The sequence below is a fragment of the Crotalus tigris genome, unplaced genomic scaffold (genome assembly GCF_016545835.1).
Source record: "Crotalus tigris isolate CLP2741 ecotype Arizona unplaced genomic scaffold, ASM1654583v1 scf7180000019068.10715455, whole genome shotgun sequence".
NCBI lineage: Eukaryota > Metazoa > Chordata > Lepidosauria > Squamata > Viperidae > Crotalus > Crotalus tigris.
Window position 1 is genome coordinate 9,729,007 of NW_024097358.1, and position 25,070 is coordinate 9,754,076.

At 40.1% G+C, this 25,070-nt stretch overlaps 1 protein-coding gene across 2 annotated transcripts in view; it reads right to left on the minus strand.

Moving 5' to 3' along the window:
• ACLY (ATP citrate lyase) overlaps positions 1 to 25,070 on the minus strand; it is an 86,002-nt gene that overhangs the window by 25,678 nt on the left and 35,254 nt on the right. Inside the window, exons 7-14 of one of the 2 annotated variants that reach the window (XM_039358848.1) lie at positions 20,538 to 20,668; positions 18,324 to 18,442; positions 17,391 to 17,527; positions 16,340 to 16,401; positions 13,938 to 14,055; positions 13,069 to 13,223; positions 11,999 to 12,089; positions 10,343 to 10,372 (exon numbers count right to left, since the gene is read on the minus strand). In XM_039358848.1, coding sequence (XP_039214782.1) covers positions 10,343 to 10,372; positions 11,999 to 12,089; positions 13,069 to 13,223; positions 13,938 to 14,055; positions 16,340 to 16,401; positions 17,391 to 17,527; positions 18,324 to 18,442; positions 20,538 to 20,668 — 843 coding nt within the window. The remainder of the gene's footprint in view (positions 1 to 10,342; positions 10,373 to 11,998; positions 12,090 to 13,068; positions 13,224 to 13,937; positions 14,056 to 16,339; positions 16,402 to 17,390; positions 17,528 to 18,323; positions 18,443 to 20,537; positions 20,669 to 25,070) is intronic. The other variant, XM_039358849.1, reaches the window with a different exon arrangement.

The window sequence follows — 25,070 nt, forward strand, 5'->3', positions numbered from 1 at the left end:
GTGGGGAGGGGGATCGGGAGAGCAATGAGAATTCGCCTATCCCACCCTCTGTTTGGGACTGTGATGAGTTCCCTAATGACCAAATGGCCCGTGGGGATGAAGGGAGACCCAGCGGTAGATCAGGACCTATCCCCCCATTCTGCCTATTTTCAATTCTGGCCCTTTTCTGGGCTCTGTTGAACTCTTTTTCTAGGGCTTGGTGTCTTCTGATTGCCTGCTTGTCAGCCTTCTTTGATGACTTCCTTGCAGCCTTTCTAGGGGCTGCAGAGGATTCCGAATCCTCTGAAGCGGGTGCTCCAGAGGATGAAGGCAGGGCTCCACTGGAGGGAATGATTGCTTCCTCCATTCTCCACTAACGCCGGGCCGCGATAGGGGGGACCCAGGTAGTAGGAGAGCTCCAACTTTGAGTAAGGACAGGCGCACTACTGGGGGCGTCTGGAACTCAGGAGCAGACTCTGCAAAATTGTCAGAGTTAGTCACTGTGCACGGATAAGAACAGGCACGCTAATGGGAATGCCTGGAACCCGGCTTGACTATGGTGGGTAAGGACAGGCACGCGACTGGGGATGCCTGGAACCCACCACTAAATCCAGAAGCGTACGGGCCACTAATGGGGGACCCGAAGTCCGGAAGGAGCCAAAGGCAACTAAACACAGTTAGTTATGAAAGGTTCTTATTTACTTTAGATTGAAGACACCAAGTCCTGGAACCAGCAGCTATGTGTCTGATTTGAATGTCTCTGAATGAATAATAGATGCTTTAGTACCCTAGTACTGCTTGCCTATTAATTCACTCCAGCGGCTGAACCTAGGCTTCTCAGGGAGCCTTAGATCCCGTTTGGACAAAAGTATGGCCGCCGCTGCCAGGAGACTACTGCGCATGTGTTAAAAGGAGCAGGAGATTATTGCGCCTGTGCTAAAAAGGCTGCCTGTGCCACGTGCGGTTGTAACAAAGAGCCGCGCGTGCTCCCAGCTGTGCAGACAATGGCGCCTCGTTTAAAAATCCTGAGCAGCCTGGTGAGTGAAAGAGACTGCTCCTTCGCATGCCAGCTGTTTCCCTTAATCAATCTCCCTCCCAGCATGCGTCCCCTTTGTCCTCCGCTCCCCTCGCTAATTGCTTGCCTTTCTGTCTTTCTTTCTTTCTTTCTTTTTAACGCGAGGGGTTGCACGAGCCTCCCCATTTGTTTAAGGCGGCTGCCGGCTGCTCCGGCTGTGGGAAGGTGGTTGGGGTTTGGGTTAGGGAGGGGAGTTAGGGATTTCCCCCTTTTAAGTGAGGGTGGTTTCCCCTGTAGGGAATCTGACTTCCTGAGTCTTACAATTTAGCCAGGAAATTTTTGAGTAATCAATTAAATTGAATTAAATTATCTCTAATTAACTTTTAAACTAAGCAATTTCAGCTACTAGAAGAAAATCCCCCCAATGGAAAGGAACCATACCTGCCCAGGAGCCAAAGTTGTACGTCTTTCTGTGTGGCCAGATCAGTCAAGACTGGGGAATCATGGTCCAGGACAGGCGTGGCAACTTTGGCTGACTGATCTGATTGGCCAGGAATACAGTCTCAACCCACTGTGTGGATTATCCATCTCCAGTGCTGGAGAATACAGTAGTTTCCGGCGTATAAGATGACTTTCTAGGCATGGAAATTGGCACTGAAGTCGGGGGGTCATCTTATACGCCAAGTCATCCTATACACCGGAAAATACGGTAAGCTTCAAAAAGTCCATATCAGACAGTTTCTATAAATCAAAGCACCTTTCTAGGAAGTGATAAATCAACAGAGCTGATGTTTTTAGTGTGTAATGTGTAAGTAAACTATCAAATACCTGAGACAGTGGCATAAGGAAATTGTTCACTATTAAAGAATGCTCCCCTACCAAACCACAACCAAATGCACTCACACTAGTGTCATCTGCTTAGTAGCATTATAAAAAGGGCTTGAACAACATTCATGTACACAGAATAGCACAAAACCTTTAGAACTACACAATCCACTACAAACACTCAAATAGGGTGGAACTGAAATGGGTATTTGATTATTTATCATAGATAAAAATCTTAAACTACTAGGAGAAGCTCTTTCTATCCCAATAATCTCCAGAAAATTAGTTTTTAATTTCCATCAATCCAGACAATGCCTATATGATTGCCTGAATTTTACAAGAAAATCTGAAAAAGAAGGTATGGATTACATGTTACATGCTTGATACAATCCTCATCAGGATTGCCTGTTGAGTAGGAATAATCCTCTTTTACTGCCTAGGGTTTCTATGCACAAAGTGCCAACAGATTGATACACTTGGAATTAATCAAGTATCTAAACTGTAGGAGAAGGAATGGCAGAATCTGGGGGTGGAATTAAAAAAAGGATCAGCCTATAATTCCTATGTAGCTACATGCAAGCTAAGTCCAATCTCACTTGAATTATCTATTTTCAACCATTAATTAAGAAGATTCCTGTGCATAGGCATGATTAGCAATAAATCAGTTTTACTAGACTTTCACATGATCTTTCGTGTCTGACACGAACCATTCCATTGCTTCATAAAGCTGGTCTAGGGTTTGCTATTGTGAATCTCAAGGGAGGAGGAGAAATCTATATTCATACTGTGTGTGTATTTTCCATTGAGAAACCTATGGTATTCTTCTGGTGTATCTTTGGGATGGACTAGTTTGGCATATCTGGTTTAGTTATCTTCCAGATACTAGGACTTCAACTCTAAATACTCTCCAGCCAGTAATTCCATTGCCAAGAATTGGTCCACACAACTAGATAGTTCCTTGTTTAGTGTGTAGACCACTTAAGACATGCTGGACTATTACCAACTTTGTTGTTATAATTTATAGGCCGTTCAGCTCCCAACTTTGGCTGCCTTATAATTAAAAGGTAAAAGAAAAAAGGCAACAAAAGAGAAAAGTTTGGGACTCAGGCTATTCTCCTGCTCATGGGAGAATGGGAGTGAATAGGGATGTAGTTTAATGTCTGTATGTCTGTCAGCCCATCTGTCTGTATTTGAGAGTACTGAGAGTCAAAAGGCAGAGTGGAAGTAATAATTCTATGTTTTTTCATTTTTCTTTTTTTTCTATTTTATTTCATTTCCTTTACATTTATTGTATTGGAATTCTTAAATAAAATTATTTTAAAAGGGCAGGTTTAAAATACCAATTGAGAATATTTGTAGCTCAGAGTTGAAATGAGGGTTCCTTGGTACTCTCTGAGTTTGCTTGTTTTCTTGCAGACATTTCATTACCCTAACTAGGTAACATCATCAGTGCTAGTAAGGAGTGCTGTTTGCTGTCTGTTTATATTCTGGGGTCTTGCCTGTCTGGGTAGGTGGGGGCGGTCTTAGGGATTCTTTGGTTGGGGTGTTTACTAATGGATATTTCTTGATTGGAGTATTGATGTCAGAATCCAATTATATTTCATCTTTAAATTATCAAATATAGAAACTCCCAATTCTGCCTTCTCTGGATTCTGCCATAAGAGGGAGAGAAGGGGGAGAGCAAAGGGGCTTTATGGCCCTCACTTCCTTCTTTACACTTCAAAGAGCTGAATGTGTGTTTATTGTAACCTCTAAGCGTTAACATATCAAAGAAGGGTAATTGCCTTTCATGTAGTATCTGAAGTCTCCATCCAGACGGAAGAAAGAAGAAAGGAGGTGGAATTGTGATACTTGAAACTATCACTGGAAGGGGGGTTGATTGGGTGGGACTACTGGGGAACCCCTTAAAACCTTGAATGGGAGAGCTTGGACCCCAAGTCCTGTCTAGCATGCCTGCAACCATTTTCTCTTAATAAAGGATTCCTGTTGGAAGAATTATTCCAAGAGTTCTGTCTTCTTAAGATGCAAAGTGGGGTGGGTCCTTACATTAGACAGGACTTGCAAAATTAATCCACCTGGAAGGAAGACCCTTGCCGGGGGATTTTGCAAAAATTTACCATGTCAGACAATGGAGCAAGAGAGGGGGAAAACTCCCTGGAAAGAGAGCCGCTGACCCAGTTGGAACCTTGCCAGATGTTGGGATCCGAGAGGCCAGATTCCTCAGGAGAAGAAGTGGTGGAGACACAGGACCACAAGCCTCGCTGGTCGATGGGCGTTGGAAAGAAAAGTGAGTGGGGAAAGGAATCAAGAAAGGTGACCCTGAGAAGGGGGACCAAGCAACCAGAATGGAAGCAGGAGATGGAGAAATCCCTGCACGCAAGTGAAAAGGGAGGAAGCTGGGCACCGTACTCAGACTGGATCCTAGAGAAAGCTATTGACCTGATGAAGAGAACTCTCAGCTCCCTAGGAGAGGAGAATACTGAACCCTACGGCCGCCCCAGTTCCTGGAGCCGCAAAGGGAGAGACACCGAGGGGGACATGGAACCTGCAACCCCAGGGACATCTACTGATCCAGGAGCTCCCACCCCCTACCGGACCACAGATGGCAATCTGGACGGAAGGCACTACCACCCACAACAGAGGCACCGATCCATTCCAAGACGTCCACCGTTGGAAGTGAAATTCAAAGGGGAGCCAACACGCTTGGGGTTTTTCCTAACCCAAGTCCTCAGCTACATGGAGGAATATGGGCAGGATATTCCCAGCGACAAAGCCCGCATCCGGATCGTGCAATCTGCCCTGGATGGACCAGCTGCGGATTGGGTAGTGAACTTGCATGACTCCAATGCCCCAGAACTCAGTAACTTCAACCGTTTCATGTCCTCTTTGAGAAGACGATTTGAAGACCCCCTGGCTGATCGCAAAGCCCGTGAAAGAATAACAACGATGAGGCAGGGCAAACGCCCAGTGGCTGAGTATACCCAAGAATTCCGGGCCATTGCCAGCAAACTGAATTGGCCAGAAGACATCCTCCTTGGCCATTTCAAAGACGGACTAAACTATGATCTATATGATGCTTGCCTGCCCCGAGGGGACCCACATCGACTTGAGGAATGGTACGTCTTGGCAGAGGAAGCAGAGATCGACATATTGAAGAGGCACCGCCGAGGAAAACAATGGAGCCGCCCCCCGCCTGAGCTGACACACCAACCGGTGAAATCATCGGATACAGCCAAGAAGCAAATGGGATGTTTCAAGTGCGGAAGAGAAGGGCATCGAGCTGTAGAATGCCGCTCAAAGGCCCCCCAGCACAACCCAGACAGATCCCCAATCAACAAACCCGGAAAGTATTCAGCTAAGCCAAAAGAAACGGCCATGAGAATGATGGAAATTGCAGAAACCCCCACCTCTGCTCACCAAGGGGAAAGGACTCCAGCCTACACCACAGGGCCGGTGGATGCCTCAGATGACAGCTCGGAGGGCGAACCCCTGGTAAGTGGATGCATCACACCCATCTTCAAAACAGTGACTATATTAATCCCCCCCATGCCCGAAGCTGTGAAGGTGAAAGCCTTAATAGACTCTGGCTGTACCCGCTGCCTCATTAGCCCAACACTAGTGGGGAATCTGGGCATCCCATCCAGGAGACTGGAACAACCAATCTCATTTGGCCAGCTAGATGGATCCATAGCAGGGGGGGTGCCAGCTACCCTAGCCACTTTGCCAATACATCTCTCCCTGGGCAACCATGAAGAGGACTTAACGTTTGTGGTGACCCCAGGTATGGAATGCCCAATGATTCTAGGGATGGAATGGTTGAAAAAATGGAACCCCTGGGTAAATTGGAGGACGACAGAAATCAAATTCCCGAAGGGGGACCCTATGGACTTAAAACCCCAAGGGAGGCTACCAGAATCAAGAATAGAAAAAGCATCCATAGGAGAGGAAAAAAGATTAACAGAAATACCAGAGGAATATAGGGACCTTGCTGAAGTCTTCAGTGAGGAGAGGGCGAATGAGCTTCCCCCCCACCGACCCACAGACTGTACCATTGAATTCAAGCCTGGGGCAAAACTCCCGAAGCCCAGATTATACTCCATGAGCCCAAAGGAGAAGGAGGAAATGGAAAGATTTATAAAAAAAAACCTGGAGAGAGGTTTCATTGAGCCAGCCAAGCCTAAAGTGGCTGCCCCGGTCCTTTTTAGAGAGAAGAAGGATGGCTCTTTACGTTTATGCGTGGATTATAGGGCCCTGAATACAATCAGTGAAAGCAACCTATACCCGCTGCCCCTCATGAAAGACATGCTGTCACACCTATCGAAAGGGAAAATTTTTTCTAAACTAGACTTAAGGGAAGCTTACTATCGAGTGAGAATCAAGGAAGGGGACGAATGGAAGACTGCATTTAACTGCCCCATGGGGTGCTATCAATTCAAAGTCTTGCCATTTGGATTACAAGGGGGCCCTGCAGTCTTTATGCAATAATCAATGACGTTCTAAGGGAGCACCTGTTTAAGGGGGTCCTTGTTTACTTGGACGACATTCTTATCTTTACCGAAACAAAAGAAGAACACGTCAAACTTGTCAGAGCGGTTTTAAAGAAGCTGCGAGCCGCTCACCTATATGCCAAACTCTCAAAATGCGAATTCCACCAGGAAAGGATAGACTACCTAGGCTATCGCATATCCCCACAGGGCATTGAAATGGACCCAGAGAAGGTCAGAGCAGTATTAGAATGGGCACCACCCCGCACAAGAAAGCAACTACAAAGTTTCCTGGGCTTTGCAAATTTTTACCGCCAATTCATCCCCTCATTTGCACAGATAGCCTTGCCCCTCACTAACTTACTAAAAACGAAGGGAACATCCTCAGTAAAACCTAGCCAGCCACTAACATGGACAATGGAGTGCCAAGCAGCGTTTGAGAGACTAAAGAGACTTTTTTCTGCCGAACCAGTACTAAGGCACCCAGACATGGACAAACCCTTCATAATACAGGCAGATGCAAGTGATGTGGCAGTGGGGGCTGTGCTATTACAAGAAAATGATGATGCAGTATTGCAACCCTGTGCATATACATCCAAGAAACTCACGGAAACAGAACAGCGCTGGCCCGTATGGGAGAAGGAGGCTTATGGGATACGTTGGGCATTACTCACATGGCGACAGTTCCTGGAAGGCAACAAAATCCCCTTCCAGGTGTGGACTGATCACAAAAATTTGGAAGCCCTGAAAACTTCCAGGAAACTCAATCCCAAACAAGCCCGCTGGTCCCAGCATTTTCACCAATTCCAATTTAAGCTCAAACATTTACCAGGAAGAAAGAACTTCCTGGCAGATGCACTATCTCGCATGCCCCAATATAACAGCGCACGAACCACAGACTCTAGACCAATAATGGCAGAGTCACAACTGGCAGCACCAGTAACCACAAGAACCCAAGCCAAATTAAAACCACAACTGGACAGCCAAACTGGAATTGAATTCAGAAAAAGTTTGGAAACAGATGATTGGTTCCAGAAAAACAAAAATGTGTGCACAATGAAAGACGGGTTGCCTTGGATAGGGGAAAAGTTATATATACCAACAACTCAAAGAGTAACTTTCATGCACCTTTGCCATGACACAAAATCAGCAGGGCATTTTGGATTTGTAAAAACTTTACATTTAATTAAACGGCAATTTTGGTGGCCATCCATGAAAAAGGACATTGAAAGTTATATAGCCAGTTGTCCAAAATGTGCCACGGCAAAGAGGTTGCAAGGGAAAGTGCCAGGACTATTGCAAACAGTGGCAAGTCCCTCAGCCCCCTGGAGAGAAATAGCCATGGATTTTATAGTGGAATTGCCAGAAAGCAATGGGAATACTGTGGTCTGGACGGTCACGGACTTGTTTTCCAAACAGGTGCACTTTATCCCTTGCCAAAAGATTCCCACTGCAAAAGCCTTAGCAAAACTTTTCATCCAACACATTTACAGATTGCATGGGGCACCCCAACGCATCATCTCTGACAGGGGGGTGCAATTTACGTCTGCATTTTGGAAGGAATTTTTATCCCTCTTAGGAACCACTCAGGGACTGACATCTAGCCACCACCCTCAAGGAAATGGGGGGGCTGAAAAAATGAACTCAGTACTTAAGCAATATTTAAGATGTTTTCTTAGTTTCCAGCAGACCGAGTGGGCGGACTTACTCCCCTTTGCAGAAGTTGCCTACAATAATGCAGTCCACTCCAGCACAGGTTACACTCCTTTTCAAATAGCCACCGGTCAAAGTTTCAACCCCATGCCAGAATTAACCCCAAACGAACCAACGATCCCCTCGCTGAAAGAATGGATGGAAAAATTACAAAACACCTGGCCAATAGTCAGAAAAGCACTAGATGAAGCTAGGCAGGCTTACAAAACACAAGCCGATAAAAAAAGGGTTGAGCCTACACCATTCATTATAGGAGAGATGGTGTACTTATCTACAAAATACCTAAAGTCCCTACAGCCCTGTAAAAAACTTGGACCAAAATACATAGGACCTTTTCCAATTAAAAGAATCATAAATCCAGTAACAGTAGAATTAGAGTTACCCAAAAATCTCAGGCAAATACACCCAATTTTTCATTGCAGCTTGCTGAAAAGAGAGCATCAGTCACCTCTACGGCCAAAAATCCCCCCCCCACCACCTCCAATCATGGTGGAGGGTGAACAACACTTCGAAATAAAGGAAGTCCTTGACTCTAGGAGATATCATGGAGCAACTCAGTACCTAGTTGCCTGGAAACACCTCCCTCCCTCACAAAATGAGTGGGTCCATAAACGTCATGTCAGAGCCCCGAAGCTATTGAAGAAGTTTCACACAGAGTATCCTAACAAGCCTAACTAAAATTTTTACTTGCGTTTTCTTTCAGGTGGATCTCTCTTATTGTTAAGAGGGGCCGGATGTCAGAATCCAATTATATTTCATCTTTAAATTATCAAATATAGAAACTCCCAATTCTGCCTTCTCTGGATTCTGCCATAAGAGGGAGAGAAGGGGGAGAGCAAAGGGGCTTTATGGCCCTCACTTCCTTCTTTACACTTCAAAGAGCTGAATGTGTGTTTATTGTAACCTCTAAGCGTTAACATATCAAAGAAGGGTAATTGCCTTTCATGTAGTATCTGAAGTCTCCATCCAGACGGAAGAAAGAAGAAAGGAGGTGGAATTGTGATACTTGAAACCATCACTGGAAGGGGGGTTGATTGGGTGGGACTACTGGGGAACCCCTTAAAACCTTGAATGGGAGAGCTTGGACCCCAAGTCCTGTCTAGCATGCCTGCAACCATTTTCTCTTAATAAAGGATTCCTGTTGGAAGAACTATTCCAAGAGTTCTGTCTTCTTAAGATGCAAAGTGGGGTGGGTCCTTACAATTGCTTACTTGATTGTTGGTCTGAAGATGACCTTGGAGTTAATCTATGCTGATCTGAGTGCTGATTATTGGTGGGGAGGTGCTGGAGTCTTTTTCTCTTTTGGGCTGGTTGTCTCTTTTGCATAATCGATAGATGTTGTTAATGTCTATGTATCTATTGATGGCTGATTTGTCAGGCTTCTAGAAATTCCCTGGCATTTTTGGATTTAGCCTGGTCTAGGATTGTCACATTTTCCCAACTGAAACTATGGTTAAATCTGTCTCTATGCTGTGAAATTAAAGAATTTTTGTCATGCCTTTTGACTGCCAGTTGGTGTTCATGGATGTGTTCTGCCAGTCTTCTGCCTGTTTGTCCTACATAGTGGTTGTTGCAGTTCTTACACTGTATGTTGTTGATGACTCCTGTTTTTTCTTCTGGGGTTGCTGGGTCTTTGGGTTTACTTAGGATGTTTTGAAGGGTTTTAGTTGGCTTATGTATATGCTGATTTCTGAGATATTCTTGATGTATGGCAGTGTAATTCTTTTTAGGCTTTGTGTTGGTTGTGCTGTATTGGGTTGAGCGGTCAGGGACATTATGATGAAGTTGTGTGGGTATCCATTTTGTTGGAATGTGTTGTATAGATGCTCCATTTTCTTTTTCTGATGTTCTGGGTTGCTGCAGTGAGTTTGGGTTCGTTTAAATAATAATACCGGTAGGTTTAAAATAATAGGAGGCATTGCAGGAGTAGCCTTTCTGACAGAACTAGCCAATTGGCAGGTAGAAAAGGCCCCCACTAAAATTAAGAGATCCCACTGTGAAAAAGTGTCACTCTGGAAGCAGAAGAGAGATTCAATAAGATTTAGTAGCAATTGGTGTTAAGAAGCTGTGTTAGGTCCTTCATAAATTTAAACATAAAAATGGGAAATGGGGGAGAGGGAAAGTGCCTTCAAAAGCCCTATTCCTAGGGAAAAAAAAGGATAGAAAATAACCAAGGCTTACTGCAGAATTTTGCAAGGAGAATATAAACAGCAGAAATAATACAAGCTAACCAAAAACCCAAACACACAGAAAACCCCTTAAATAGAACTGCAGAAGCAGCTGATAGCGAGGCTGGACACGCTAAGGTAGTGGTTGGTAGTCCTACCTTGAACAGGTCTTGGAGATGGGGTTGTATCTGTTAAAGAGAGAATCAGTTTTGCAAGAAATTCGACAATTGTTCCTGGGCTTTGGCTCACATTATGTTTAGGGAGAGTTTGAGCAGATTTATTTTGGAGTTAGTGTAGTGGCTTTCAAACAATGCATTTCCCAAACTTACAGCTCTCTGGAATCTCACTGGAGAAAGGGGAAGGGAAAAGGTTATTCAATGGAAACACTGATTGTGTACTATAATGACTCAAAAGGGAAAGCTTGTTTCATTATGACTTAAAAAAAAAAAAAAAAACCAACCACCACTGGCACTTATTTTGTAATACCACCTCAAAGGGTCAGTAATAGAGACCCATAGAAAGATTAAGAGAGAACCATTCCTTCCAAAAGCACAGGATCAGCATTGAGGACCTACTGGAATAGCCATGGAAATGGTAAATCCTGCCTGAACCTACATATCCTGATACATGCAATAGCAGTTCTTATGAATGCAGCTCTACATAGGTAGTCCTCGATTTACAACAGTTCATTTAGTGACTGTTCAAAGTTACAATGACACTGAAAAAAGTGATATGGCTATTTTTCACACTTATAACTGCTGCAGCATCCCCATGGTCATGTGATCAAAATTCAGATGCTTGGAAACTGGTTCATATTTATGACGGTTGCCAATGTCCCCAGGGGTCAGGTGATCAAATTTTGCAACCTTCTGACAAGCAGAGTCAATGGGGAAGCCAGGTTCACTTAACAACTGTCACTAATTTAACAGCTGCAATGATTCACTGAACAACAGTGGCAAGAAAAGTCGTTAAATGGGGCAAAATTCATCAACAAATGTTTCACTTAGCAACATAAATTTTGGGCTCAATTGTGGTCGTTAAGTAGAGGACTACCTATACAAAGCTTATGCATACTTGTATGATGTGCTTCTAGGCAAGTGGGGAGGCATGGAGGAATTTAGAGAGCTTTCATTCGCACCCACCCCAAATTCATTGTTTTCAAAACCATAATCTTATGTCTCACTGCTAAAGTTAGACTATAAGGCAAATGAAGAACATTTGCAGAACAAACAAAAAAGCCCAATCCAAATTATTAGCAAAATGCAGAGATCTCATAGCAGATGGGTAGAATTCCTTGATAGACAAAATATTCTTTGAAAACAGTACATTTTTGTCTTTCCAAGGATATACACATTTTAGGATGCTAGTTTTCCTGCATTCTGGCAATTTTTCCACAAAAAAAATAAGTTAATGAAGAACAAAGGAATTTACAGGTGCAAGGATTTTCGTAGCATCACAAACCCTTCAAAGCATTTTCTCAATTGTCAATTTTTTAAAAAACAATTTTTAATTTCTTCTTTATTATTACTTTTATTTTTAAAGCCTACACATTTTGCTGACATATACTAATATTTTATAATTGGAAACTGTAGATTCTTTTATATGTTAGGATATTCCCTAATGCTAATCTATTTGGCCTCCTTTTCATATCTCTCATTAGCTGCCCAAAATCCACATGAAGGGCTTGATGAGCGCCAGAGAGAACATTAGGAACCGAGGCCAAAAATGTTCTGGGAATAAACCCAAAAGGAATGCAGAGGAATGGCAAGGTGTCCCTGCAACAGCACTCAAAGAAAAAAAGGCCATGAGCTTACCAGAAGGTACTGTGTGCTTGGCTTTCTTAGCTGGAGCCAATTCATCAGATTTGCCTTCAGAAAATGATGCAGTTCTGCTTGGTGCTGGGGTCTGAAGAGGAGTAAAAAACAAACAAACAGGATTAGCAGAGATGGATGCTGTAAGGATGGGTTGGTTGGTATTCTACAAAGCAGGTAAAAGTTCTGGAGAGCAATTTAAAAAGTTTAGGAAGAAGGATCACAGCACTGTCTCCTACACATTTTGACAATCTATTTGATCTACTGAGTTTCTGCAAACAATGGGAATGCAACACCTCACTGCATGTAGAGCACCAACGTTCCTAAAGGTCATAATGTCCTCCCATTATTTAAACCAGTGGTTCTCAACCTGTGGGTCGGGACCCCATTTGGGGTCGAACGACCATTTCACAGGGGTCGCCAAACAACGCAGTCCGCTATTTTTTCCCCCTTTTCCTTAGCTGTGCTACTCCCTTTTATTCTATTGGCTTTTGAAATACAATAGAGTCTAATTCTTGAATAAAGTCTAATTCTATTGGCTTTCAAAAGCCAATAGGAATTGTCCAGGCTGTCTCTGCCCTGCTGAGCCCGCTAAAAGTCCCATTCTGCAAACGGTGCCGCAGGTTGTCTGCAGCGAAGGCGAGCTGTCTGGAAGTTTCCACCCCTCCCTGCTGAGCAACTACTAAAAATGTAAGTAAAAGAGGGCCAGGAGTGGGAGGTGGGAGGCCGGCGGGTACAGGGAGGGTTGCTGGCGCGCGTGGGGCCTGGCAGGTGCCTTACCTCCCTTGGGCTGGGCCACCTGGTGGCCCAGCCGGTGGTTGGCCTGCGCCGTCTCTGCCACTTGCCAGCTACACCTCAGCCGGCACAGGGGGCAGCACCACGCATGCGCAGCGCTCCCGGGCAGGGAAAGTCCTCGACTTACGACCGGTTGGGTGTCGTGGCATTAAAAAGGTTGAGAACCACTGATTTAAACCGAACTCTATTTCCTAGAATCCAGGCCCAGACTGAATAAGACTGCAAGCAGGAAGGTAGGCCTCTTCACATCAGCACAGGAGGCCAAAGAAGACACTTACTGAGGAGCTGCCACTGGCATTAAGGAGGAAGTTTGCAGTGTGGGCAGCAGTAGGTGGCTGGTTTGGAATGGGCCGGTGCCCCAGTGCCATACCAACAATGGCAGTCATGTGAGTCTCTGTACCAAAGACATGGATGGGAATGCCAGTAGTTTTTCCTAAGTGCAAAGAGAACAGAAGTGGATCAGCCTATATTAAGGTTTATCCTGGAAAGTTAGTGAGGAAAAAGTGCAAATGTACAAAATAACCAGTAAATTCTACTGATTAATGAAGTTGCAAGGATGAAAGTGGCAATTTAAACAGACTAGCAATTAAAAGCTTCAGTAACCCAGATGGCAGTAATGGAAGTGCCCTCCAAGCCATTTTTTATATATAGCCCACTTGCTTAGTTAAATATATTCAGTGTTTGCACATTGTTTTCAAAACTGTCCAAGGTTCCTTGGGTGATTTGGTCAGAGCTGTCTCCCTGCAGTCTGCCTAATTAACATGGCTGAAATTCAGATTCAAATCCAGGTGCATGCAAAACATTCAGTTCACTGAAGCATGAATAAAAGGGAGCCAACCAGTTAATGCCCTAGCAACAACTGATTTTTAAATAGTCCTATTTCTGAACTGAGCAAATACTAGAGGAGCTGCTAGCTTAGTCACACAGGAACCAACAGGAATAACATTATTATTGCTCTTTCCACTCCAGTCTGAAAGAGACTTTGCAATGCTCTAGTCATTTGGGAAAGAAAGTTAAGAGCTGTTATTCCTCATTTTGGCTAACATATGAGAAAGAGGCACAAATTTTTATTTCAGCTATTACCTCAGCCTTTCTGGAGGGGAATGGGGGCCCACTATAAATTCAAACAATCACTGGGCATCCTTACCTACTTCCCCCATGACACGCAAGCCTTCCTGGTAATTGGGGCCACCTCTCCTCACGAAAATCCTGACTTCATGCTCCTTGAGAGGGCCTTGATAATCTCTAATGGCCCTAACAATACCCTGTAAAAATTTTGTTTTTTAAAAAATCATACATATAGATACTCTAACATCAAAAAACAACTCAGCAATTTCACAGAGCAATATTTGGTAGGGAATTATAGCATTTGCTGTTTTGTTGTCTGGGATTGAAAGAACCAGAGCACCACATTAGAAAAGTTAATTTCCAAACAAATCATTTTTGTATTTCCTTAATTATATATTTTAATTGATAATGCAGAGAAGTTAATGCCTGCATATTTATTATTACCTAAAGCAACACTGATGCCTAAAATGCCAGATAGTGAATATAAATTCAAGCCTCTCATCTTAACATTGTGTAAGGGAATAAGGCTTTCTGAAGAATAACACTTGTCAAAGACTGAATTTAGTGAATTTGCTGAAATCTATATTTGGATCAGGAAGTTATGCTTTGAGCAGCTATATAGTTGGCTTTCAAAAATCTAAATTGGGTTTTCTCCCTAACTTTGCAAAATTAAAAAAAAAAAAACAGATGTGAACAAATTAACAAGAGAGATTTATTTATAGTTGGTAAATCACAGATGTTCAATATATTGAAACATTGCTTTGAAGTTGGACAATGCCTTGGACTTGAAGATATAGACAAGCATTTTACATCAATATTTTTAGATTTAGATTATATTTTTTTATCCTGCCTTTATTAGTTTTATAAGTAAGTCAAGAGGGAACATACCTAGGTACTATTAAAATAAGTAATTTAAAAAATGTATTCCTTTAATTACATTTCTGTAGCACTCAACATCTAAAACACTCTTTCTCATTTCCTAGGCACTTGACACCATCTTGTTTATTAGATTTGTATTTAATTTATATCTTTTGTACAGAAGTTTAAGGCAACATAAATAACATTCTCTCCTGTTTTTCTCCAAGGCAACCATAATGTAAAGCAGGCTGGGCTGAAAAGGAATGACTAGACCAAGGTCATTTAGAGGATTTCTGTGACTGAGAGTAGACCAGCACCTGGTTCCCAGTGCCAGCCCACGCTGGCTGAATGGACTTGGGAGGAACTGTAGTACCTGTCCTTCTGAGCTGGAAAATGATATCATTTAATACTTTAGTACCTTAATTGTTTTCCTAGTTTAGATGAAAGATTTGTCTGGAAGTACATTTTGTCATGTTGGTGTTTAATATCCATCTCACTATTTAAACTTCATGACCTTCCAGTTGGCAATGTAAAATTATTTCCTGGGTGGGCTCCATCTTTCATCATAATAATTGCTTTAACCCTGAGAAGTGGGTTGGGCTGAGACAATGACTAATTCAAAGTCGCACAGCTGGCTTAAGGCAGGACTAGAACTCACAGTCTCCTGGTTTCTAGTCTGGTGCCTTAACCACTACTAGACCAAACTAGGTCTTGTTTTTATTCTTCTTCTCCTTCTCCAATTAACATCATGAATTGCACTTTATAGCAATCTCATTTGACTATGAAAGAATAAGGAACTCACTGGAATTTGTTAGAAATAAACCTAACAAATGGATATCATATTAAGGAAAAACTGGTATTGCTTTCTGTTAAAACATTTCTATTTTGATTTGATCTGATATTATACTATTACTTTCTCCCTATTACTTTTCTCCCTTGATTGACTTTGTTATATATCAATGCTAATCCTGATATGTAATTTGCCAGTTATGTTAGCTCTACTAGTCTACTGTTACATAATTCTTTCAATTTTAATTCTTTATTTTTAATTCTTAATTCTATTATCTTCCAGTTAAAAGGTATGGTCTGGTCTAGAACAACTCATTTGTTTTGTGCCAAGAAAATGTATTTGAACTGAACATATTTATGACTTATTTACCAAAAGGAGAATGTAGAATTAAGGAAGTCAATTAAACAGCATAAGAGCAAAAAAATTTGTAAAGTTTGATTCATTTATAATTACGATATATGTCTTTATTTTGTTATGACTTGTCACCAGTTTCCTCATTATTATAATAGAATTTAAACTGCACTTGCTTTTCGGCTCTATGTAGGTTCAACTATCAGTTCCTATGCATTCATGGGGGCAACCCAGGATAAGGAAGATAAAAGAACCAAACACAAAAGTGAAGATGTGGATATCAATATTAGTACTACGCTGAATGTCAAATAGCATGGTTCCATTTCTTGTGTTTTGGCCCAAAAACTGTCCAAGTTCCCCAAAATTAGACTTGCTTCTGTCTTCAGTTCAGGGCTGACAGAAACTCCAAAGGTGAATGCATCTTCCCAAACCATACATCCAAATGGCCATTAACAGGCTCTATGTCAGCATCTTTTTTTTACCTTAAAAGTGGCAGCTACATTGGTAAAATTAGCAATGCTTCCTCCAATAATTAGAATTTTGCCTTAGAGAAGGAAAAAGAGAAGGAAAAAGAAAAAGTTTAAAACAAGAGAAAACATTTGGCAAGAATATATAGATGGAATATATAATCAGGTCTATAGCCATTTAGAAGTAAGCAACTGCACTCAGAAATGTAGTAATAACTCATTTTAAGCAATTATCAATACAGGTTATCAATTATCAAAACAGCTTAAAGACTGTTTGAAGTCACAAGTGACCCGAAAAAAGGAATTTATAACCTAGCTTCAAAGTTCTGATAGTTGGGCCCCTCTGAGGTCATGTGACCAAACTTTGGGGGCTTGGCAACACAGCGTGACTTTTACAACAGCTTTGCCGAAAACTGGCACTTACATCCAGTTTTTGGCAAAACCGTCCCCATGGTGAACTATTGGTTTGCTTAACCATTGTGGCATTTGTTTAATGACTGTACTGTCTGTTTAACAACCACCACAAAAAAAATTGTAAAATCAGATCAGTCATGTCATCAACTCATTTTTCAACTGTTACGACATAAGATCGTGTTGGACAGGCTGCATTATGATCATATGTTGAGAACTACCTGAACTTATATCTTTCCCAAATCAATTCTAAATCCCTGAAGATATTGAGAGAGAAATGGATTATCTCAGGCTTTGCATCAAGAGAACTTGGCAAAGGAAAGCAGTTTTCACATCCCATTCCTCTGATTTCTTTCTAACATGTTTTCCATTTCTACATATGTGCTAGCCTCCCTTCTTTTTTCTCTCCTGTTTTTATACTTCCCCTTGGCTCTCATTACATCCAGCCTGCTATTCCCTTTAATCTATTTCTTGGTCCTCCCATGGTTATCCTGCACTTGCACATCCATGTCACTTCAGAGCATCGGAAAGCAGCATGGGGCTTGGAGGAATTGTGGCTCCAGCATTCATTCTAATAACAGAGCAGATCTCTCATCAAAGGACATGCAGAATTAAAGGAACAAAGGGTGCCTGCATCTTCCAATTTGACCTTTACCTTCCGGGTGTTTTTCTCGTGTCATGAGGGAGAGGATGGTCTTGGCATAATCATAGGTCTGCTGCTCACTAGGAGCTCCAGAATATTCACCGTAGTTGGCTAATTCATTCACCCCACCAAGGTCACAAATGGTGTCACTAAATGGAATGGACGTGGGTTGTTAAAAGGAATAAACTGCATAAGCCCTCATGAAAACTAAGGCAGCTACAAAACTACCTGCAGAAACAAGAGCATCAGCTAAGCAATTCTGAAGAGTTAAGAGTACAGCAATATTGATGTTTTGTTAAATATTTATTCAGCCAATCTTTCTAACTGATCTAGAGATATTTTTTCCCATATAGTATCTCTGTTAGGGAAAACCATGGCAGAAATGCACTTTAATTCCTAAGTATCAGACCATGAAAAATATTGATGTCTGCTCACTGAGCTCTAGAAACTAAGCTTTTGAAAAGACTTATTATGCACCTTTGCTAAAAATAAGCTTTTAAAAGCAATAGAAAGAGAACAATTATCCTGATGCTGTCTGGACCAAATGTCCAAATACAAATGTCCTAACTTTTCTCTTTCCCCCGCCCCATAGTAAAAAGCTATTAGCAATCACACATTTATCCAACTTCCAGCTAACCATTTCTTAGGTGTCAACAGTACTTAAATATTTAAAATAATATGCTACACAGCAAGCTGCACACATATTCCCAAAGCTGTGAACCCAGCATTTCTTCCTGACAATGATTAACAGGATGAAAGCAAATGGTGACACTTAAACCCTGGCTGCTGGATTCAGGAAGAATTATGTATTCAACAATATGTAACCCTGCTGAGGTTTTGGCACGCAAAAGGGTGACAAAAAGCTTCCTGCCACAGCTATTGGACTGAATCACAATCTACACTAAAGTATGTGGCAGCCAGATCACTTCCATCAAAACCTGGTACCTGTATACCACAGAGGCACCGCCTCCAGCCACCATGGTCCAGATTCTGCCACTGGGGTTCAAGATGGTCAACTTTAAGCTGGCTCCACTCTTGGCATCGAGGTCAGCAATATAGGCTTCCTGCAGACATATTGTTTGAATATCATTTGAATCAAAATGTTCAAGGAGCAGAATTACATTTAAAGTTCTTCTTGTAACAAGACTAAACAAGAGATCAAAATCATCTTTGTAAAGATACAGGAGACTAATTTAGCGAATCTTCAACTCTTAATGCCAATTCAATTGCCAAGGTTCTGTAGGAAAAGCCAAGACTCTGAAATTTAGTGGTATAGTAGCAGATTTTTAAAAACATTTTTTTGCAAAAATAAAGAATTAAAATAAATGTAGTAATTCTCAGCAAAGCCATCAGGATTCATTTTGCTCCTATAAACTCCCTGCCCACAAAAAGAGGTCTGAAAATGTTGTCACCGGTCATTCCTGCAGTTTCAACCATTCCATTTTTTAAAAAAAAGTTTGGTCCAAAAAGATTGGCCATTCTTATTTAACCTATACATGCAAATGCTCAATGATCAACTTCCTCCGGCCTCATGATCCTGTACTAGATTAAGCGGGGGGTTCAATCAGTTGCAAGGGAACAAACAGGAAGCATTGATTGGTTAACTATGCGAAAAACAGTCTTGCACTGCTTTTACCACATTTAAGATGGATTATGCAGAACGACTGAGTGAATCCCTCCAGCACCATTCTATTAATATATGCCCCAGGGATGGGACTGGCTCTTCTCTTCAAATATATAGCTCTGTCTGTCTTCAGCCCTCTCCCTGGACACTTACATATATGAACAGAGAAACAGATATTAGAAATCACATAATTCTAATTTTTGCACTATTGTGATAGGTCCTAAAACAAACCTTGTCACCATGATGATTTTATATAGAAGGAAGATTTGGAAATTTAGAAAATAAAGGGATTTCAAAACCATCTTGAAGCTTCTAATACAGACATATTAATAAAGTAGATAAAGGGAACCAGATAACTTGTGATCCAAATGCTATCACAACTATCCTTGCCAAATAGTGGACAAAGAGTAAAAAATACTGACAATAGAATCTAATGAGTTGTTGTGGCTATAAAACCACAACAAATGGAGGGGCTCACAGATAGATATATGTCCTCAGATAAATTAAAAAAAGAAATGGATTAAATATATTTTTGATTATGTATAAACAGCTAACTAAATAAAACAATTAATTTTAATTTAGACATATGTTGAAAACTTTCCTGGGAAAATGTGATTTGGAATGGCAGAACAGACATTTGAATGATTAAGTGAACATCCCAGATGGTATTATGAGAATGTTGATTTCAGCTCTTCTAGTATGGGGGTTATTTTCATCAAAATTCTAAAATAGCGCAAAGTCTGAGACTTCATTAGTGTCTGGCAAGAAGATGATTCAATGAGGCCAGAATTAAAACTCATTCATTAAAAGGTTGAACAGAAGGCACTTGCGCTGTTATACACAAGCTGGGAAGAAAGAAGAAAAAGAGCTAAATGGATTTCTCAGTTATACTACAATGTGAATCATTAAAGAGCTTTACAAAAAAAGAGATAAATGTTATATTTGCTCGTAACATTCAACTAAGTTTTTCTGACGCTCAAATTTGGGATGAACAAAACCAAACCATTTTAAAGGATGTTCATATTTTCCAAGCAGAACCAGTTTATTGTATTCCAGTTCTGCCCAGATAAAAACAATCCATGTCCAGTGCACCACAAATAGTCATCAGCATGTTTATTAGCCTACCTGAAGCGCCATCAAAAGTATTTCAGAGACATTTTCCATAGTGTGGATTTTAAGACTACTACCAAGCAATTTCAGTTCAGTTCTGGATTATTTTAATGGTGTTGAAAGGATGTTAGCTGAGGAAGGCTAAGAGATCTAGTGCCTGTTCAAATACATTTGTAATTAATCTCCCTCTCAAAGTGTCTGTATTGGAGTGTACTTGGTCATCATTCCTCTTATCTTTACAACAAGTGCATGTAAGAAGGTTAGTCTGAGAAGATAGTACCTGGCACAAGATCACTGCATGAGTTTCATAGTTGAATGATGATTAGATGGTGATAGTCTAACCAATCTACTTCAAGCATTTCAATATACTCAAACACTTAAGAAACTCTAATTCTTCCACCCCACAGAATAATTTTTTTACTTGCCTCTGGATAAGCCTCCCTTCCAAAGGGAGGAGGGAATTCCACATCACCCCATTTCACTTTGCAGATGTAATCAGCTGTTGCATCGATTTTTGCAGCCAAGTCTAGTACGTAAACACCATCTGAAGTTACAACTGTACAGGGAGAAGAAACAAAAAGCAGGTTAGAATGAAATGTTCCCCAGCCACTGCTGAAGTACCTCATTTCAGGCTCTTGCCTACTGTAAACTCATTCACTGGACATTTACCAATTAAGCATTTGGATGATTTATGCCCATGAGACATAAATCATCCATGGTTTATGTACTGAAAATTTCCTAACACATCTGGAGAACTTCAGCTTGATCATGCTAGAAAGCACTGTCAAATAGGTGAAGTACATTTACAAATTAAAACTAAAGCAGATTTTCCTTGTCACCCAAAGCAAAATGTCATCCTACTTAGATATTGCGTGGAAAGAATAGAGATTCTTGTGGACTTGGCTCAATCCAGATTGTTAGGGGAATTAAACAGATTTGTATTTTCCAAAATAATAAATAATTCAGATTATAGATTTTTGATTTTTCTATGTTTTATGGCAGGGTTCTCAAACTGATATAACAAAATATTAATTTTAACATAAATGAATGAAGACGTCTACACAGTAGACTTCTGGACTTACCAGAAATAAACTGAAACAACTACCTTTAATAAAGACAGACAAATAAAAATATACAGATGTACACTGACCAACTCTCTCTTTGAGTCCTTGCACAAGATTCACAAAATATTTTTATTATTGCATAAGTAAATTTCTCAGAATGCAGTAATGTGTTTTAGCACACAGTACTGGAATTACAGGCACAGCATCTGCTAACTAATCTGAATTATGCTATCACATCATCACATCTACTTGGACTAAAGCTGAATCATAAAAAACAGACATCTGTGATGAGTTCTTTAGCATTGTTGCTGAAAATTCTGTCTGCTAAAGTTTGACAACCATAATTAATCTCTGAAGACATTGTTTTATACGAAGAACCTCAAACATTGATCGATGTTAGATTCTAGAGTGGAAGAGGTGGCAGACAAGGTGGAAATTTTGGAAGACAAATTTGAAGGTATGGAAAAAAAGATGGAAATTTCACAAGATGATATTGTGATGTCTCAGTACAGAGAGATAGAACATGCTTTAAGAATCAGAGGCCTGAAAGAAGATATGCAGCAAGATCTGAGAGAGATTGTGGTAAATGACTTTGCTGCTATTTTGAATAGAGAGAAAGAGGAAATATTCAGAGAAGTTGAAAAAATTTACAGAGTTAACTCCTGGGTTGCAAAACAAAAAAATTTACCAAGAGATGTGGTGATTTATTTTGCAAAGAGATCTCTGCGTAATAAAATCATACAAGCTTTTTATAATAAGAGGTTTCAGATTGCTGCTCAAGATGTCATCATTTTAAAGGAGATCCCATCTAAAATTCTAAGAAAGAGAAAAGAGTTTGCTTTTTTAGCTAACGAACTTAAAAAAAGATTGATGCCATTCAGATGGGAGATTCCGATGGGTATGGTTGTGAGCCATTATAGACTTAATACAGTTTCTAAAGCAAAGGAGTTTTACAACTCGGTCCTGGAGCAGGCTCACCACCACCTACGATGCAGAAAGTTTTGGATGGTAAAGAGGTGGAACAGCAGTCTGAAGGAGTAGGAGTGATGGTTGCTGGAAAGTTACAGGCGGAGTGGTCGCAACAAACAGAGATCAAAGAGCAAAGAATGACTCGTGCAGCACATAGATGCAAGGAAAAGGAACAACAGAAGAAGGGAGTTAAAGAATCTCTTCAAGAAATTGTTTCGCTGCCGGTGGGAGGAGCAAGACCCAAGAGTTCTGCAGTACATTCTTCAATGGTAGATCTTCAAGCAGTCTTGTCTAGGCTTCTGGTTAAGGGAGATGGTAAAGCTCCTGACTTGGAATGCTAATGGCCTTAATTCCCCCCAAAAGAGAAAGAAAATCTTTCATTATTTAAAGCAACATAATAATGATATTATTTGCTTGCAGGAAACACATATTATATCTAAAGATCAAAAATATCTAGTTAATGCTCGTTTCGGATCTCATTTTGTATCTTCTGCTCCTGGGAAAAAAGGGGGAGTAGTTATTTATGTTAAGCAAAATCTATCAGCCTGTTTGGTAGAATCTGATCTTCAAGGGAGATATGTTATGATTGAAGTTGGTTTGTATGGTAAGAAAGTACTTATAGTGGGACTGTACGCACCAAATCAACAACAGGAACAATTTTATAGATTGTTACACCAAAAATTAACTTTGTTGGATTACAGATCTGTTATACTAATGGGAGATTGGAATGGTGTTTTAGATACACAAAGAGACAAAAAAGGATCTTCTATTTCTTTTAAACAGGCTAAATTACCTAAAGCTTTTTTTGATCTGAAAGAGGACTGGGAGCTGTGAGATTATTGGTGTGAACACAATCAGGAGGAGAGAGATTTTACTTTCTTTTCAGATAGACATCTATCTTTTTCAAGAATTGACTTTTTCTTGATTACAACTGACTTATATTTTAGGGTAAAGAATGTTAAATTTTTTCCTAGGACATTGACGGATCATAGTCCAGTTTGGATGGAATTGGTCGATGAAAAAGAGGAGAGGAGATCGTGGAGGATGAATGAAAATTTATTCAGACAAGAAAAGAATGTTCAAAAATTAAAAGAGCATTTAAAAGATTATTTTGTTTTAAATATGTATTTGGGAACTTCAATGTCAATGGTCTGGGATGCAGGCAAAGCCTTCATGCGAGGGATTTTGATACAAATGAATAATGTTCATAGACAGAAGCAGATTCAGAAACGCAAGGAATTGGAAGATGAGATTAAATTAAAAGAAAAAACTTTGATTTTAAATCCTACAGATGAGAAGGTTAAAGAATCTATAAAACTGCTTAAATCACAATTTAATATGTTGATGGCTGATGAAACTGCAACTAATTTATTGTATATGAAACAAAATACATTTTGCAATGCTAATAAACCAGGGAGATGGTTGGCTTACCAACTGAGAAAGAAACAAAGACAGAGAATTATAGATAAAATAAATTATAATGGTAAACTGGTATACCAGAAGGAGTTGATTAAGAAATCTTTTTTAGATTATTATCAAAAATTATATAAGAGTACTAAAGTACAGGTTTTAGATATAGATAATTATCTAAATGAAGCCAACTTCCCTAAATTAACAGAAGATCAGAAACAAGAAATTAATAATTTGATTACTAGTGAGGAAATTGAGACGGTGATTAAAGAATTAAAATTAGGTAAAGCACCGGGTATGGATGACTTGACATCTATTTATTATAAAACTTTGGTACAAGAGATGATTCAACCTTTAAGTGAGCTCTTTAATAACATATTACAGGGTTTAGAGATCCCTCTGTCATGGGGTAGAGCTTTTATATCTTTAATTCCAAAAGAAGATCAAGACCTTACTTTACCAAAGAATTATAGACCTATATCTCTCTTAAATATAGATTATAAGATTTTTGCAAAAATCTTAGCTAATAGGCTTATGAGGGTTTTGCATCATGTTATACATACAGACCAAACGGGTTTTATAACTGGAAGGTATATGAAGAATAATGTCAGACAAATTATTAATTTATTAGAATATTTAGATAAAAATAATCAAGTTTCTGCAGGATTGATATTTCTAGATGCTGAAAAAGCTTTTGACCAATTGAATTGGCAATTTATGTTAAGACTAATTCAGAAAATGAATTTTGGAGAAAAAATTTTACAAGCTCTTGGTGTTATTTACCAAAAACAAACGGCACAACTTATAGCTAATGGGGGTTTGTCAGAGGTGTTTACAATAGAGAAGGGGACTAGACAGGGTTGTCCACTGTCACCGTTGCTGTTTGTTTTAACTTTGGAAATATTGCTGATTAAAATTCGAGAATCACAGCAAATAAAAGGGATAGAAGTTAATAAAAAAGAATATAAATTAAGGGCCTTCGCGGATGACTTGGTGGTTACCTTATCCCAACCTATTTATTCTGTAATAGAACTACTACAATTGATACATCAATACGGACGGGTTTCGGGTTTTAAAATTAATAATAATAAGACTAAAATATTGCCCAGAAATATGACTAATCTGGATAAGCAGATTTTGGTTAACCTGACAGATTTTGAGGTTGTTAATAAGGTGAAATACTTGGGGGTTATTTTATCTGTTTCTAATGCAAAATTGTATAAAAATAATTATTAAAGGTTGTGGGTCAATATACAAAGAGATTTGAAAAATTGGGAGAAGTTGCAATTATCTCTTTTGGGAAGAATTGCGGCGATTAAAATGAATGTTTTGCCAAAGTTTCTTTTTTTATTTCAAATGATACCTATTTTAAAGAATGAGGTTAATTTAGATGAATGGCAGAAAGGTATTAATAAATTTATCTGGGCAGGGAAAAAACCAAGAGTAAAACTTAAAATTATACAAGATATTCGCGAGAGAGGTGGACTCAAGGTACCGAATTTGAAATTGTATTAT